This window comes from Sander lucioperca, chromosome 24, assembly GCF_008315115.2.
Source record: "Sander lucioperca isolate FBNREF2018 chromosome 24, SLUC_FBN_1.2, whole genome shotgun sequence".
NCBI lineage: Eukaryota > Metazoa > Chordata > Actinopteri > Perciformes > Percidae > Sander > Sander lucioperca.
Genome location: NC_050196.1, coordinates 6,434,819 through 6,449,823, shown reverse-complemented (window position 1 = coordinate 6,449,823; position 15,005 = coordinate 6,434,819). Strand labels below are relative to the sequence as shown.

Here is a 15,005-nt window from a genome sequence, read left to right as displayed (position 1 = left end):
TAGCCCTGAACTGGATTTGGTGGTTTGGGCAAGGACACTGGATATTCAGTTATAGTGATTTTATCCAAGGCCATATTTTGCTGTTCTTTTAAGGATCAGAAGTCTTTATAGATGACTTACCAAATTGCTTCTCATTTAGGTGGCTGTGTCTCCCTTGAAGTACCGTAGACGTTTACCCAGACTTTTGCATACTATATGTTTTTTGTACATACAGTATAGTGTACATTCTTTTTTATTTATCAAAATCCATTACATCCTTTAAAAAAAGAAATTCAACAAATACACACATGAAAAATCTGACCCGTCAACAAAACTCATCACTTGAATCTGACATATTACAAATACATTAAAAGGGCTGATCCATGGTTTGTCTTTAGATTTCATAACTCGGGACAAAACACAAAAAAGCAGTAACACGTGGAAAGGGAAGAGAGAAAAAACGTAAGAAAGATGAGAGACACGAGAGGAGGAAACGTGAGTCGGGGGATGTCAGGCGGGGTGGGTGATATGGATTAAAATGGAATGGCCCCGGGCTCCACTCCATTTTTGTCTGGTTAAAGGACAAAGTGAGAGAGGGGAAGTCCTTGTGTATGTGCACAGATGAGAGTGCGTTGGTATCTGTGTGTCGGTTAATAGAACCCCTGGTATTCTTGAAAGGCTCTTATTGACAGACTTAATGCCCTTATTGGACATGAGACACGTGGCCGACACACTCTCTCCAGTGTATGTGTGTACGCTCATATGCTGAAAGTGTGTATATCTATAAGTATGTGAGCCCCCTGTATCCACCCTGTGTGAGCCTGAATTGATTTCCACATCAGAAGTCTCCTCTCTCTGCTGGTTGAATTATACCATCACAGGGTGTACAGTTGCTGCCCTATAACACGCACTAAAAAAACATGCTTTGATGAATAAAAGTTTAAAAGCTTTGACTTTAGTGGCTAATGCATTGGCTACCAAACTTTTATAATGCCAGATAATATCAAAAATCTACATTAGTGCCTTTGATTGGATCTTTGTAGTGGTCTCTTACTAAAAATTCTTAAACTGGCATGTCATTTTTCAGCTATTTTGCACTGCTTTGGTGTTGTCTTTGACAATATGACATTGTTTTAATGACTTTCCACACCTATTGATCAAAGCTTACCAGGTAGCATTAATTGAAAAGCATTAACTGCAACAAAAGATGCAGGTGTCCTCGACTCATTTCAATGAATTCATTATTTAAAGCTAAGAGATAACGGGAAGCTTTGAATAAATCCACTTCTCATCACTTTTTTTTTGCATTTGGCAAGGACTATTGTTAAATATAGTGTGAAATGTTAATGTGTGGACAATTTTCATCAGCTAATTGTCCCCCAAGTAAGCTGAATTTCTCTGTATATGCACATACCATACTATGAATAACCTTTGTGTCTACATTCTTTCAACACCACGTTCCCTATGTGGCTGATTCTGCAAGCCTTCAAACGTCAAGCTGTATGTAAACTTTCCCACTAGGTGGCATGGTGAGGCATTATCACTTACCTTGAAGCACCTGCATGCTCCACTCCTGCTGCGTTTACTAATCATGTTATGTTAAGCCATTTGTCTCTATCACATGTACATGTCGTGTTTCCTTTCTCCTGCCGTTGCCCTCTTGACTCCTGTGTTTCAGTCTTTTGTTTTTGTATTGTATCACTCTGGCTTTCTCTCCTCTATTCTTGTGTTGCCTCCTTTGCTTCATCTCCCCTTCTCACCCCTTTTCCTTCCCCTTTGTGTGATGAAAAAGTGCAGTCTTGGCGTTTCAGTCTCACATCAAATGCTCATATGCGTAAAGGGAGAGAGAGAGAGACATAGATGCCAGCCAGTGTTACACTCTGTGTGCTGTTTGCCAGGGGAACATTGCATTGAAGCACCAGTGAACATCTGGCCCATGTGCCAATGATTGGTTGGGGAAGTTCCTCAGGATATAACACTTGAAAATGTCTTGGCATGTTCGCGACAGCAGCAGTGCAGTTTGTGCAGTGTGTGTGTGTGTGTGTGTGTGTGTGTGTGTGTGTGTGTGTGTGTGTGTGTGTGTGTGTGAAGACTGTTTTGTGTGTGTGTGAACGTACACTGGTAAGTGATTATATTTGTGATGTGTGTCTGTGAGGGATGATTGTATTACATGTGTGAGAAAACTATTAAGTGTGAGTGAGTTTAAGATGATTGTATTCTCATGCTTGTGTGTGAGTGTACAGTACCTGTGTGTATGTGTTGGGAGCTTTTACTTCCCACCATTAGCTCTAAACCCTTTTTGAGCGGGCGGCTGATTCTTCCCTTGATTACTATTTAGACTTCTACTCGTTTACAGAGCGCCATCTCTCCTTTGTTTTATCTCTCCGTTTATACCTTCTGCTAGCTCGTTATTCCTCGTTCTCTGTAATGATTTCATTTTCTTTGCTGGTTCCTAACGCTGCTTACTTAGGTTCAACGAGAGGCGAGTAGAAGTTTTCTCTGCTTTAACCTTGCTTTCTTCCATAACTTCCTTCTCCTCATTCCTTTTGTTCGTCTCCACCCTCCTCCTCCATCTCCTTTACAATTTATTCCCTCCTTTGTGACTCTCAACCCCTGATCACCTACTACACTCTAATAGGCTACACATGCATGGTTTTGCACGCCGCTGATCGCACATGTGTCTGTTGTGTTGGTGTGTGCCCCTAAAGGAGGCGGTGGCCCTCATCGGCGACGTCCGCCCAGTGGTGGCAGCGGGCGGCGGGCCGTGGAAGATGCGGCAGGGTTGTTAAAAGTGTTGTTAAGAGAGCGGCTGGCAGCTGTTCCTGACAGGTTGGGGATGGAAGGACAGATGGTGTTTGATTAGCGAACAGACCGCTGATGGAAGGAGGGATGGAGGGAGAAATGAGGGAGGAGGAAATTGATATGAGTTTAGGAGGGAGGGTAAAAAGTAGATGGGAGGATGGATTCTTTGACTTGAGGATATATAGATGGATGATAAATGCATACAAACTGGAAAGAAAGGGATTCGGAGCATGCTGGGAGGAGAAAGTGAAAACGCTGTCAGGGCAGCTGTTCTAAACAACAATTAGCTTCATCCACCTGGGTGCCATCTTAAAGAACCGATGCAAATAAACCTGCAGCGCTGGCTGATTAAAGTCTGTTCAACAAGATAACAGTGATGTTGTAGCCAGCGATGGTCCAATTCAATCAGTCATTTATTTGAACGATGCTTTAAAGTTGATGAATTGAATCATAATTGGTCTGAGTTTTGCTTTCTAACAGGTCAGCCTAGGGTCAGTCGGTGTGCTGAGGTTTCTACTTAAGCAGCTTGAATACACAATGAAAATAATATCAAACTGATGGCAGAGCTATGAATTCTGCCAGCGTGCATTAGAAAACAAGTCTAGACAGAGAAATAGCCTTGTCTCCTGGACATTGCAACTGCACTATCTTCATTTACATCAATATTAAAGGTTCAAAAAGAGGTTAAAGGTTGCAAAGATTGCAAGATGAACACCCAGGAGCTGAAATGTTCTCCACGATTAATATTCAAAGTTCACTATTCTAGACAGCAAGGCTGCAACTTACAATTAGTTTCATTATCGATTAATCTCCCAAATATTTTTCGATCAACTAAAATGTCAGAAAAAAGTGAAAATAAGAAAAATGTTTGCTTCTGTAAAGATAAGTCTAATGAACCAGTTGTTAATCACAACCTCATTGGTTGTTTGGGCAACACAGCGTCAATAATGAAATGTAATTTTTTGGATTGGATTGAATTGTTTTTGTCAAAAATAAATCCTAATATAACGTAAAACTCTAACTGTTATGCTGGAAAATGTGTGAGAAAAAAATGTTTGTTGTGATGGAAAATGGATGGAGGTAGAAAGCAAGGTAAAGCAAGAGGTAAAAAATGAAAAAGCAGGTTGAGGTAATTTCACATTTCAAACTAAACAAATTAACAAACACAGTGATTTGCTGTATGTATTTCATGTAGTGCTGTTGATTGATTAAAAAAAAAAATCACAGTTAATCACAGTTTGCGTGTATCTGCATTCTTCCGTTTTAAAAACATTGCCCGCCTTCATCACTCCCTTTCCTTCTCAGCCGCTGAAACACTCATTCACGCATTCATCACCTGACGACTGGACTACTGCAACAGCATTCTGTACGGCACATCCACCAAATTCCTCAAAAAAACCACAATATATCCAAATCTCAGCAGCCCATCTACCCCACTCACTCCAGCACCAGAGATCACATCACTCCAGCCCTCCTAGACCTTCACACAGAGTCCAGTTCAAAATCCTCCTTATCACCTACAAAGCTCTAAATAACCCGCCCCCTCCTACCTCACTGAGCTCCTGCACCGTCATACTCCCACCCGCAACCTCACATCCGGAAGCTGACCTCCTTTCCCCTCTCACCTGCCCCGAGCACCAAACCTGCAGGGGGGACAGGGCCTTTTCCGTTGCTGCCCCCTTCCTCTGGAACTCTCTCTCCCCCAACACCTCAGACTTTCCACATCACTTGCTAACTTCAAAAACCCATCTTTTTAAAGCTGCTTTCAACCTGTAACAAGTTTATCAGTTTCCACTTGTTTCTATACTGTTTTGCTGCACTTTTTTAATATTGATCTCTAGTTGTTATTGATGTTTTTATACTGGTCTTGCTATTGTTTTTACCTTGTAAAGTGCCTTTGAATACCTTTTAATGCACTATATAAAATGTAGTATTATTATTATTAGTCATGGGCTGTGAATACTAGGATTTACTTGTAAATGTGCCGTGTTGAAATAAATAAACGAATGACAAACTGGTTTAAAGAAACAAATTCTTCAGTTTTATTATCTCAACCATTAACATTATTAAACAAGTGTTCAATAACAATCTTAATTTGTTGAGACATCCATATGAACTGCAGACATATTTAGCAGTACAACTGTTACAAAGTAATGTCTGCTACAAAGTCACAAAAAGCTTACCAGTAATCATTTTGCATAATAACATCCACTCAAATGAATGAAACAATAAGTCAATAGGAGCGCTGTCTGTTCCTATAGTTGTGACCTTGCCTGTTATGTCCGACTCATTTGCAACTTCAAGAAACTGGCTAGCGCATGCTTCGGCAAAATACCTTTCTCCTGTTTTTAACATGCCCAAAGTAAGGAGGAGCATCTCGCTGCAGTCTGCTTGACATCAAGCCCTGCCCACATCCAAGTCAGTCTTTTTTTCTTTTTTTTTTAAAACCTACGTCGTCTCCCCACACGCTCGAACGGACCAAGACGGAAGCAAAGCTGATATCCTCTTGTTTCACATTAGATGACAGAAACTGATGTAAGCTAAACACAAACGACATTTCATGCAACAACAGTGAACTGTAATTGGGCCCATGTACTTTTTCGTTCATTTGATTTCCGACTTTGAAACGAAAAGAATGGTTCGGAAATAACGTAAGACTGCTCCGGTGAAAGCCTTGTTTTCATGAGCTTCTGGGGCTGCTAGCTAGCTCGGAAGCTACATCTGATGGCAGGCAGGTTGCTAATTAGCCAATGCTAAAAAGTATGGAAGTAGCCTCATAGACTGTAGTTTCCCCTGCTTTCTATCAATATTCCTCAGTATATGTCTTTTGGTGTAGTTTCCTAACATGCTCGTAGACATGTAAATGAACTGTTTGCGTGCTAGCTAAGTCAACGGTCAACACCTTTTATATTGTAACGTGAAAGCTCAGGCTGCGTTAGCTTCAGCTAAACCACAGCCGCAACTTGCACTGCCCCGTTAAAATGCAACTTCAACCCTCGGATATAACGGTAATCACGTAGCGATTTTACTGTATCTAAACATCTGTATGTGTGTTCGACCTTTTGAAATACTTAGGTTAGGTGTGTTACTGTGCAGGTATTATCCGAGGAGCATCTCGCATGGTTGTGAGTTCTACTGAACCAGATAGAGAGACCATTTAAAGACTCAGGAACCCTTTGCAGGTGTTTTGGATTAATTAGCTGATTAGAGTGGGACACTTTGAGCCTAAAATATTGAACCTTTTCACAATATTCAAATTTTCTGTTTTCATAAACTGTAAGCCATAGTCATCAAAATTATAACAAATACAGGCTTGAAATATCTCGCTTTGCATGTAATAAGTCTATATAATTAGTTTTACCTTTTAAGTTGAATTACTGAAATAAATTAACTTTTGCGCAATATTCAAATTTTTCGAGTTTCACCTGTATGCTTCTGGTTCACCTGTTAATTGTTAAAGCAAAATCGCCCCTTTGTACATTTGGTTGTGACTGAATTCTTGCTGTTAATATGAAAGTCCATAACGAAACAACACACCATTCTACTTTTGAGGGCTAAATTAAATGAAATATGGCTCGTTTTCCGTTTGATCACATTGTCATCAATATTAACAAGGTTTAAAATGACCCATTTTTCAAATTTGGATATCATTTCAAAATCAGTAGTAACTACATGAAAACTTCACTGTTGCATGAAATATCGTTTGTGTTTAGCCTACATCATCAGTTTCTATCTAATGTGAATCAAGAGGCTATATCAGCTTCGCTACCAGGCTCTGTCTTCAAAAAACTTTATTATTCAAGTACAGATCCATAAACACATTGAAAACATTAAATGCATACATACATACACGAAAAAGGGGCGCATTAAATTTACATTAAAGAGGTTGTAAGGCATTTTAAATGTTCAGAGTCCAGATGGCTTTCTTATTTGTCAGTCCTTTTTTAAAGTTTTAGAATATAATTTCATGTCATTTTTAAATTGGTGACTAGTCTATTCGGTTTTCTTTCAGATCATTTACATTTATAGATATAAAATTTTCAAATAAAATTAAAAGATTCAAAATAAAAAACATGGCATTTATCCAAATAATTTTCTTCATAGTAAAAAGATTCTACCAGGCTGTCTTGGTCCGTTCGAGCGTATGGGGAATGACGTAAGCCAAAAAAAATGGCTGACTTGGATGTCTTCCTGCAGACTGCAGCGAGATATACTTGAAAGTAAGTGCAGCTGCCAGTTGTCACTGATTAGGTGTGCTGTTACACCGAGGTAGTTATGATAACTTACTGATGTCCAGTGGTCTCCAGTAAGTGCAGTAGAAGTACCTTCTGCCAACTGCCTCACTTTAGTAGCTTTTTCAACATCGTACAGTTCATGTCTTGTAACAATATTTCCTAGGTATTCATTATTTAATTTTTCTATGGCTGTAGTTTTGTTTTATGTATGAAATGTTTAGTTCTTGTTGGACAATTATGGGTTACATTATTGTGTTGTGGCTGCTCTAATATGTTTTCTTTTTCCTTACTTTGTGCAAAGTAGAGTATGTTGTGTGTGGACATTGGACCGGAAGCTGTGGATGAAATTACTTTTGTATTGGTGTCATGTAATTCTGTGTGGGATTGACTACTTAGTGGCATGACACGTAAATAAAATATATCATATCGTATCCCCTCGAAGGTAGTTTGTATGATGGCTCGCCTGTGGCGATCTGAATGATGTCTTGAAGACACTGGTCCTGAACTATGTTGTGGCACTCCGCCAGTGTTGTTTGACGAGCACGGCTTGTTGACCCTGTCTCAGCAACACGGTCTCACGGCAGTTCGTGTAATTGCATTCAGCAGAGTGGGCACTGTCGTTGTTTACTCATGTTCGCCACACATATCACACAAAGCGTAGTCTAGATCCACGACTTTCCACTTCCGGGATTGCCCCGTTGCCGCCGGAAGTTTTCTGTTGCACGACTTAAACAGCTTTTGAACATACACACGAGCGTACACACAAGTTCCTTCCCGAAGCTATTTTGCAGCGGCACCGGAGCTCCGTGCGGCGCTTAGCGCCACCCATGACAATTGTGATTAGTTTAAAGGAATGCCAATAAACCAGAGCACGTTTCTCTCCTATCCCAGAATGCTGTGTGGACTAGCCAGACCCTCCTCGGCAGCGCTGTGGAGGAAGGTCTGGCAATGCGAGACTACACAAAGCGTAACCATCCGTGCTGCGATAATGGAAGGAGGTTGGGGTCAAACTTGATACAAATTACTACTTTGCGTTAAAAAAAATAACGCGTTCATTTTTTTAGATTAATCACATGAGTTAACGTGTTAATGTTGACAGCCCTAATTTTAAGTAAAGCCGTTAATAGTTAAACAATGCAAGATGTAGTCAGAGAGTCATCTTGCAACTGAACAGACAATATAAACAATATAAAGATAATAAATCTTTTGTTTTCACTGATGACAATCAGTGTTTTACAACCATGATGATCAAACAGGATAACATACAGGTAGTTGCTCTCCTGTCTTTGTCTTCTCATGAACCCACGCACATTTCACACTTTTACCCAGTCATGATCTATTATTTGTGACATTGTAAATGAGGTTCATCCCTATCAACATAAGGTACTGTATGTTTGGGGTAGTATTTTGTTTCAACCTACACACTAAAATCTGAGAAGAAATACCAGGAGGAAAACACAAAAAGACACGTCGATATGGAAACAAGTGGCTGTGAAGTTCCTTTTCACAACCACTATCAAATGAATTGAATACTTACTTTATGCAAAGCAACGAGCTGAACACTAAGTTATATCCAAAAAATGTAGTCTTTGGTTATGAAATAGCAATTACAATGGTAAACTCGGGCTGTTGTTGTGAGTATTGTCATTGTCATTGTTGTAGCTCCAGACATACATTTGTGCTTCTGCCTCATCCCAGGCCATTGCATCAATATACCAATATGACAGTGGATGTGAAAAAAACTAACTCTTTCACACAGATATACACACACACACACACACACACACCACAGTCCACTTTAGCTGCAGAGAAGACAGTTAGAGCTATTAGGATTATGTTGAGGAGACATTTTTTTTCTCGATAATAAACTCTCCCTACTCCATAATAATAGCGGCCATTACCCGAAATGCATCACTGTCACGCCATCTCGGTGGACAATAAGTGTGTCTGTGCAAGTATGTTTGTTTGTGCATATGACGGGGTGATTGACAATAAAACAATCAGCAGGCCAACAAAAACACAGCTGTTTTATTGTTGCACTGCTCAGATGTGCTTTCACAGGCAGACGGTGTGTGTGTGTGTGTGTGTGTGTGTGTGTGTGTGTGTGTGTGTGTGCGTGTGTGCGTGTGTGTGTGTGATCATATGGAGTAAAGAGTGACCCCCGCCTCATGTTCAGCCCTTCCTGTTCTAATGAAAAGCTTTGGCAGTATAAGATAGCCACACTAGATGATCACAATGCTGCCTTTTGTTTTCTTCAAAGGACTTAGTGACAAACTTTGATAATACCTGCAGTATTATCTTGTTTTTTTTTTACCTCCCCTGGTGTCTAAAAGACTTCCTAAATGACTTAAAGAGGCACTCCAGCGATTAAGCATCACACTTGCAAGAGACAGTCAAAATCTGTGTAGTAGGGACGCACCAATCCAACTTTCCTTCTGAAACCTCAGGTCAGGTTATTGGCTAATACTAGTGCTCTCTGTTTTCCAAATGTAAAGTCTGTGTACCTAACATGGAACACATTTGTATCTAAGATAATGTGAGAAGATTTCAGTTTGTCCAGTAGTTTTAATGACCAAATATATCTGCACAACTAATGGCATTCCCATCAGCTTCAGCTGTACTTTGTGTTTAGTGCTAATTAGCTAATGTTACCACACTAAACTAAGACAATAAACATGGTTAATATACCTGCTAAACATCAGGACATTAGCATTAAGGTCAAAATAGTACTGTGCATATGATCAGCCTCACAGAGCTGCTAGTATGGCTGTGGACTGTTTTTTATGCTATTATTTTGTGAACAACTTCCTTATCACTCTATTTTTGTCTCATTCTCATTTGAATCTGTCATGGGGAACTGGATGATTACAGGAGCCGTCATTTTGCAGAAACCTATAAACAGTTTATTGTGCCATTATCTCCATTGGAGTTCTGGCAATATATGCATCATAACATACAAATGATGTATATCATTGGAGTGTATTTAAACTTGAGCACAAAAGTGTGTTCTGTTTTATACACCTTGTTTTTTTCCTTTACAATTTCTGTGTATGTGACAGAAGAGAGTGTTGGCACTTTATCCCATGCTGGTGATGGTGGCTGGCATTGTGTGATGCCAGTTAGTGTTTGGCGCCAACACACAGAGGGCATGGTGTGAGTTTGTGAGTGTTAGGGAGGTAAGTGGTGGGAGAGGAGGACAGAAATAAAACCTACGAGAAAGGAGGCAAGGAGGAGAGGTAAAAAGGGGAAGAGGAGGAGTAATGTCAGCGATAAGGGGTGAGAGAGGATGAACAGAGGACGGATAGAGGAGTGAGAAGGATGGTAGGGCAACAAGGGCAGACAGGCCTTGTGCCTTTGTGTGTGTACGAGTGTGAGTCTGCACCTATGTCTTTTTGTGTGTGGGTGTGTGTGTGTGTGTGTGTGTCTGTCCCTGCCTCTTTGTACTGGCTAATCTAGGCGTCAGCAGCTTTTTGAGGCTTTTGTGCTGACAGTAATCACACAGCGCTCCTCTTTTCAATTCATCAGCAACAACAACAAGGGATCACATGTCCCCTATACAGAATCAAGAGAGAGTGAGAGGGAGAGAGGGAGCGAGGGAGGGCATGAACAGAGTTAAAGTGGCCATCACGTTGCCTAGTTACCGCTTGCGTTGATGGCGATTTGGTGTGTGTGGGCAGGCACCTGCAAACGGTCAACGCCCTCTACACCTCTGCTGAGCGCAAATAGAAAAGAAAAGTACAATCACACAGTTCCTCTTTTTTTCTTTTTTCAAAGAATAATTTATTTCATGTTGCAGTGTAATGGATAAACAATGAGTAAACCACTGGTCAAATCTGTAGCAAGCATTAATAATAATCATCAGAATAACATTAATAGGAATAATTATTTCAATTATAAATAATAACAATATCAGAGTGATCAGAGTCATTATTACATCTATACAAGCTACAAATATCAGCATTTTGTCCTATGTCTTTTTTGTTTTGTTTTTGTTTACTGCTGTTAAAACCTTAAACACTTCACACACATGACCCGGCCGGGGCAGCTGCCCGTCTGTGCCACCCAGAGCAAAGAGAAAGATCTGTTTTTTCCAATAGTGGTTTGGTAACTTACAGTGACTTCCAGTTTCAAGGTTCTCAGCACGAAACAGGGTTAAAATGAGACCTTTTGACACCTCTGAATGTATGAGCTCAATTTTAAGAACAACTGATTGTACCACGGTTAGTCGCCAGTGTTTTGAGTGCTAAAATCCTCTGTGCAAGTGTTTGAGTCCAGTCAGTACTTGTGTATTGCCAAAGGTTAGCCTGTCCCAGAGCACCATGAAGAATGATTCTTGTGTGTTGTATCATGTGGGAATGACGTGCTGCTTAGAAAGGGATCTACGAAGCACATGGAACTGGAATGAATGGTGTGGTTCCTGGTCATTGTTACAAAATGATGATTCAAATACGTTTACAACAATGATTTACAATACAGTGAATCCACTTCGCATGAAATCACAAAATTGATGTAAATGTGATTTTTTTTTTTTTTTTTTTCAGATTAGGATTTTGAATGTTCTGAGAAACAAATGAAGCATCCAACACAGATTATATAAAAAAAAAGAAATGAATACCAAAATTGTTACAGCACTAACATGTCCACAACGTGTCCTGAATGTATCCAGCATCAGTGCTATATATTGAAAATATTATAAATAAACCAGTAGTAGTTGGGCCAGATACAGTATTAGCCTATCACAGATGTATTTCTCTGTCAGATGATCAATGAGAAACAGTGTCACTGTTACATAGTTTGTCCACCAGAAATCACTGAAATTACTGACCTTCTCAGTACAAAACTTTGTCACATATCATACATAACAACATTTTAATTTAAAAAAATGTCTGTTAAGTAAAAACAACGAAAAAAAAGGGGGCCATTCTCTGTCAATATCAGCATTTATCATGTTGGTCAGGCTGTAGTAATTTAGTGAAATAATTGCGGTAACTGAGGTTAACGGATCAATCTGATTCATGACGGCTTAAAATAAAATGCCCATACAGTTTGTCTAATGTCTGAATGACCTATTTTTCTGATATTGTAAAAACGGGACTCGTAGTCTCTAGATCTGAGAGATTTATAAAAAAAAAAAAAAAAAAAAAGGGTTTTTGTCTTCGATGCTCTGGGTGCCTGAATGCAACATGAGCCAAGAGGGGCAGCGTGGGAAGGGTGGGGCAGGGAGAGCCACAGTCAGAACAAACACCCAGTACGTCTCGGTACAGTAAAAAGAGCGAGCAGTAAAAAGAGGAGGGGAAAAAAAGAAGGGAAATAAACAACAACTAAGTGTCCAGTTTGTCTGGGTTCAGGTGAGGATTTGGGAATGCTACTGTGCGATCCTATTCAAGAGGTGTGTGTGTGTGTGTGTGTGTGTGTGTGTGTGTGTTTGTGGTTGTGTGTGCATGGGTATCTATGCGATTGACTGAGGGTTTATAGTAAAGAGGCTGTACTTATACAAAGAAGAAAAAAATGCAGAAACATCACCTTTTTTTTTTTCTCCAAAAATGTCCATGTAACTCAAAAACATCCACAATAAAAAGATTTTCTTTATATATTATCATCTTTATATTTAGTTTGCTCCCCACCCCAAGTCACGGGCTGAAGATTGATCCATCATCTTCCTCATACCTTTGTTCCTCCAGAGAAGGACGAAGAGCGAGCTCGGACGAGGTGGAGGAGAAAGAGAAGACGGGGTTTTCGGCAACGAGGAGCTTTTTTGTAAGTGCAAGGATTCCCACTGTTTTGCTTTTAATTGGTAAAAGTCTCAACACAATATCTTAATTTGAGTATTGTCTGACTCTTGAGCCCGCTACCTCATTCAAGAGGACTATTTTTTTTTTCTGTATAAATCATTTTGAGGGCAGGCTTGTGTTTTAAATGTTGGGCTGACCAAAAAACAACCACCAAAAAACCTCTCCAGAAGCCTCCGAGTAAAACCACGTCTCTGCATCGCGTCATGAACATCAAAACGCATTTTTACTGAAGACCTCAACCTAACTCTCTTACAGTCCTCTCACGGTCCTCAGAGGTTTGTCTTGCTCGCTGCGTTTCCTTCCTCGCCCTAGTCAGTCATGGAGGAGTTCTTGTAGACAGTTGGGGGATTTGAAGACATCGGGAACCTCGCTGTCTAGTTTGCAGATCACCTTGTAGATGGCCTTCTTCCAGGACGGGTCTGCGTCCTTTCCAGCCACGATGGCGTTGAAGAACTCGCGCAAAGTCACCTGGGACACCTCCAGAAATCGTTCAGGAACCTGAAGGAGAAAAAGGGGAAAAGGAAGTGGGCAAAGGAAGAGGAAAGGAGGTACAAAGAACAAGGAAATCATTTTATGCCCACTTTGATTGTTTGAACTGAAAAAAGAACTTCCCTTCAATCAACTTTCCCTTTCTTGTCCTACGTTCAAAGCTACAATACAGTATTTATGCTAAAAATACTGAACTGTGTTACTTCTGTATTCGAGCATGTGTAGGTGGATACATATACATACATATAGTAGAAAGTACCTTGATGAAATCATTATATGTTCAAAAGTTTTTGGACACCTGAACACTACACCCATACAGTATGTGCCATGGTCATTGAAAGACAATATCCTGTCAAAAAAAGACCTCCAGGAGACAGCCACATCTAAAATCACTTTTGCATTGAAATGCAAACCTCTTCAAATACAGATTGCTTTTAGACAAGTGTTTAGTCAAGAATTAGTTTATAAGTGTGCGTGTGTTTCAGATGTCCATATATTACTATTCCTGTACCAAGTTCTTCTTCAGCTGTCAACTTCCCCTAAATGCACTTCCCCTTTCTTAAAAGCCCCCAGCTGTGTGTGTGTTTGGTGTCGAGAGTTCCTTATGCACACACTCACACATGACAGATGACACACTCAGTCCTTGACAATGGCAGGTGAACAGTTGTCTGTGATCTGTCACTGTGTGTGTGTGTGTGTGTGTGTGTGTGTGTGTGTGTGCGCGCGCGCATGTATGTGTAGTAGTTTAAACAAGAACGAAGGGATTGCAGGAATCCAATTGTCCTTTCCACATGCATAAATGTACTGTCATCACAAAGCGTGTGTGTGTGTGTGTGTGTGTGTGTGTGTGTGTGTGTGTGTGTAGGTTTTAATGCTGTGTGTGTGCTCATAGCAGTGTTGGACAGCAGAACAACGGCACACATACACACATTTTTCATTCTTTTTTCTCTGCCCTTTTCTCCCGGGGGCAAGATCATACAAAGACACTAAACAACCTGACTAGGATTCTCTCCCCTCTCTCTTTTTTTCTTTTTCTTTGTCTCTTTTTCTTGCATGCAGATGCGCACACACACACACACACACACACACACGGGAGGCTGACTCTTCCAGACAAGGTGCATGCTCCTATACACCCCAACAAACTCTCACACACACCTAGAGGACGACAGAGTGCCGTCTGGGTGTAACCCCGTCATGCGTGGCAGGACATGCCAAGGTTAGTCGCCACAAGAACGGATGAATCACCCCTCACACACACACACACACACACACACACACACACCCTAAATGATTCCCTGGACTCTCATAAACTCTACCCTAGTCTACCCTCACCTACACTCTCTCTCTTTTTAGCTGGCCCCTTGAGACCACAGTTATTTCAATGAGGCCCTCTGTCACTGTCTTGCTACAGACACTACTGTACACACACACACACAGAGACACACATGCTCTTTCTCATACACACACACACACACGCACACACACAAAGATTCAACTTAGTAGGTGATGTGTACGTCGATGCAGACATGGTAGATTTTAGACGGGAAGGTTACGTAAAGGGTAGGTTTTAATTTTGTAGTTTTGCCAGTTTTTTCCTGCCAGTTATGGTCACATCGTACACACCAGAGTAATTGCTTGCATCTGGGAACATGGCAAAATTGCTATAACAAAGTCCAACAGGGTAAGCAAGAGTGGTTGTAAACATGGC

At 40.6% G+C, this 15,005-nt stretch overlaps 1 protein-coding gene and 1 long non-coding RNA gene across 6 annotated transcripts in view; one reads left to right on the top strand and one right to left on the bottom strand.

The window, feature by feature from the left end:
- The window catches only part of LOC116044547, a 76,375-nt gene that overhangs the window by 60,352 nt on the left and 1,018 nt on the right, over positions 1-15,005 (top strand). The window lies entirely within an intron of this gene.
- Positions 11,003-15,005, bottom strand: part of prox1a (prospero homeobox 1a) — a 39,440-nt gene continuing 35,437 nt past the window's right edge. For all 5 annotated transcript variants that reach the window (XM_031291819.2, XM_031291817.2, XM_031291822.2 and 2 more), the window contains one exon: positions 11,003-13,306. In XM_031291819.2, the coding sequence (XP_031147679.1) occupies positions 13,121-13,306 (186 nt within the window). In that variant the 3' untranslated portion in view covers positions 11,003-13,120. The remainder of the gene's footprint in view (positions 13,307-15,005) is intronic.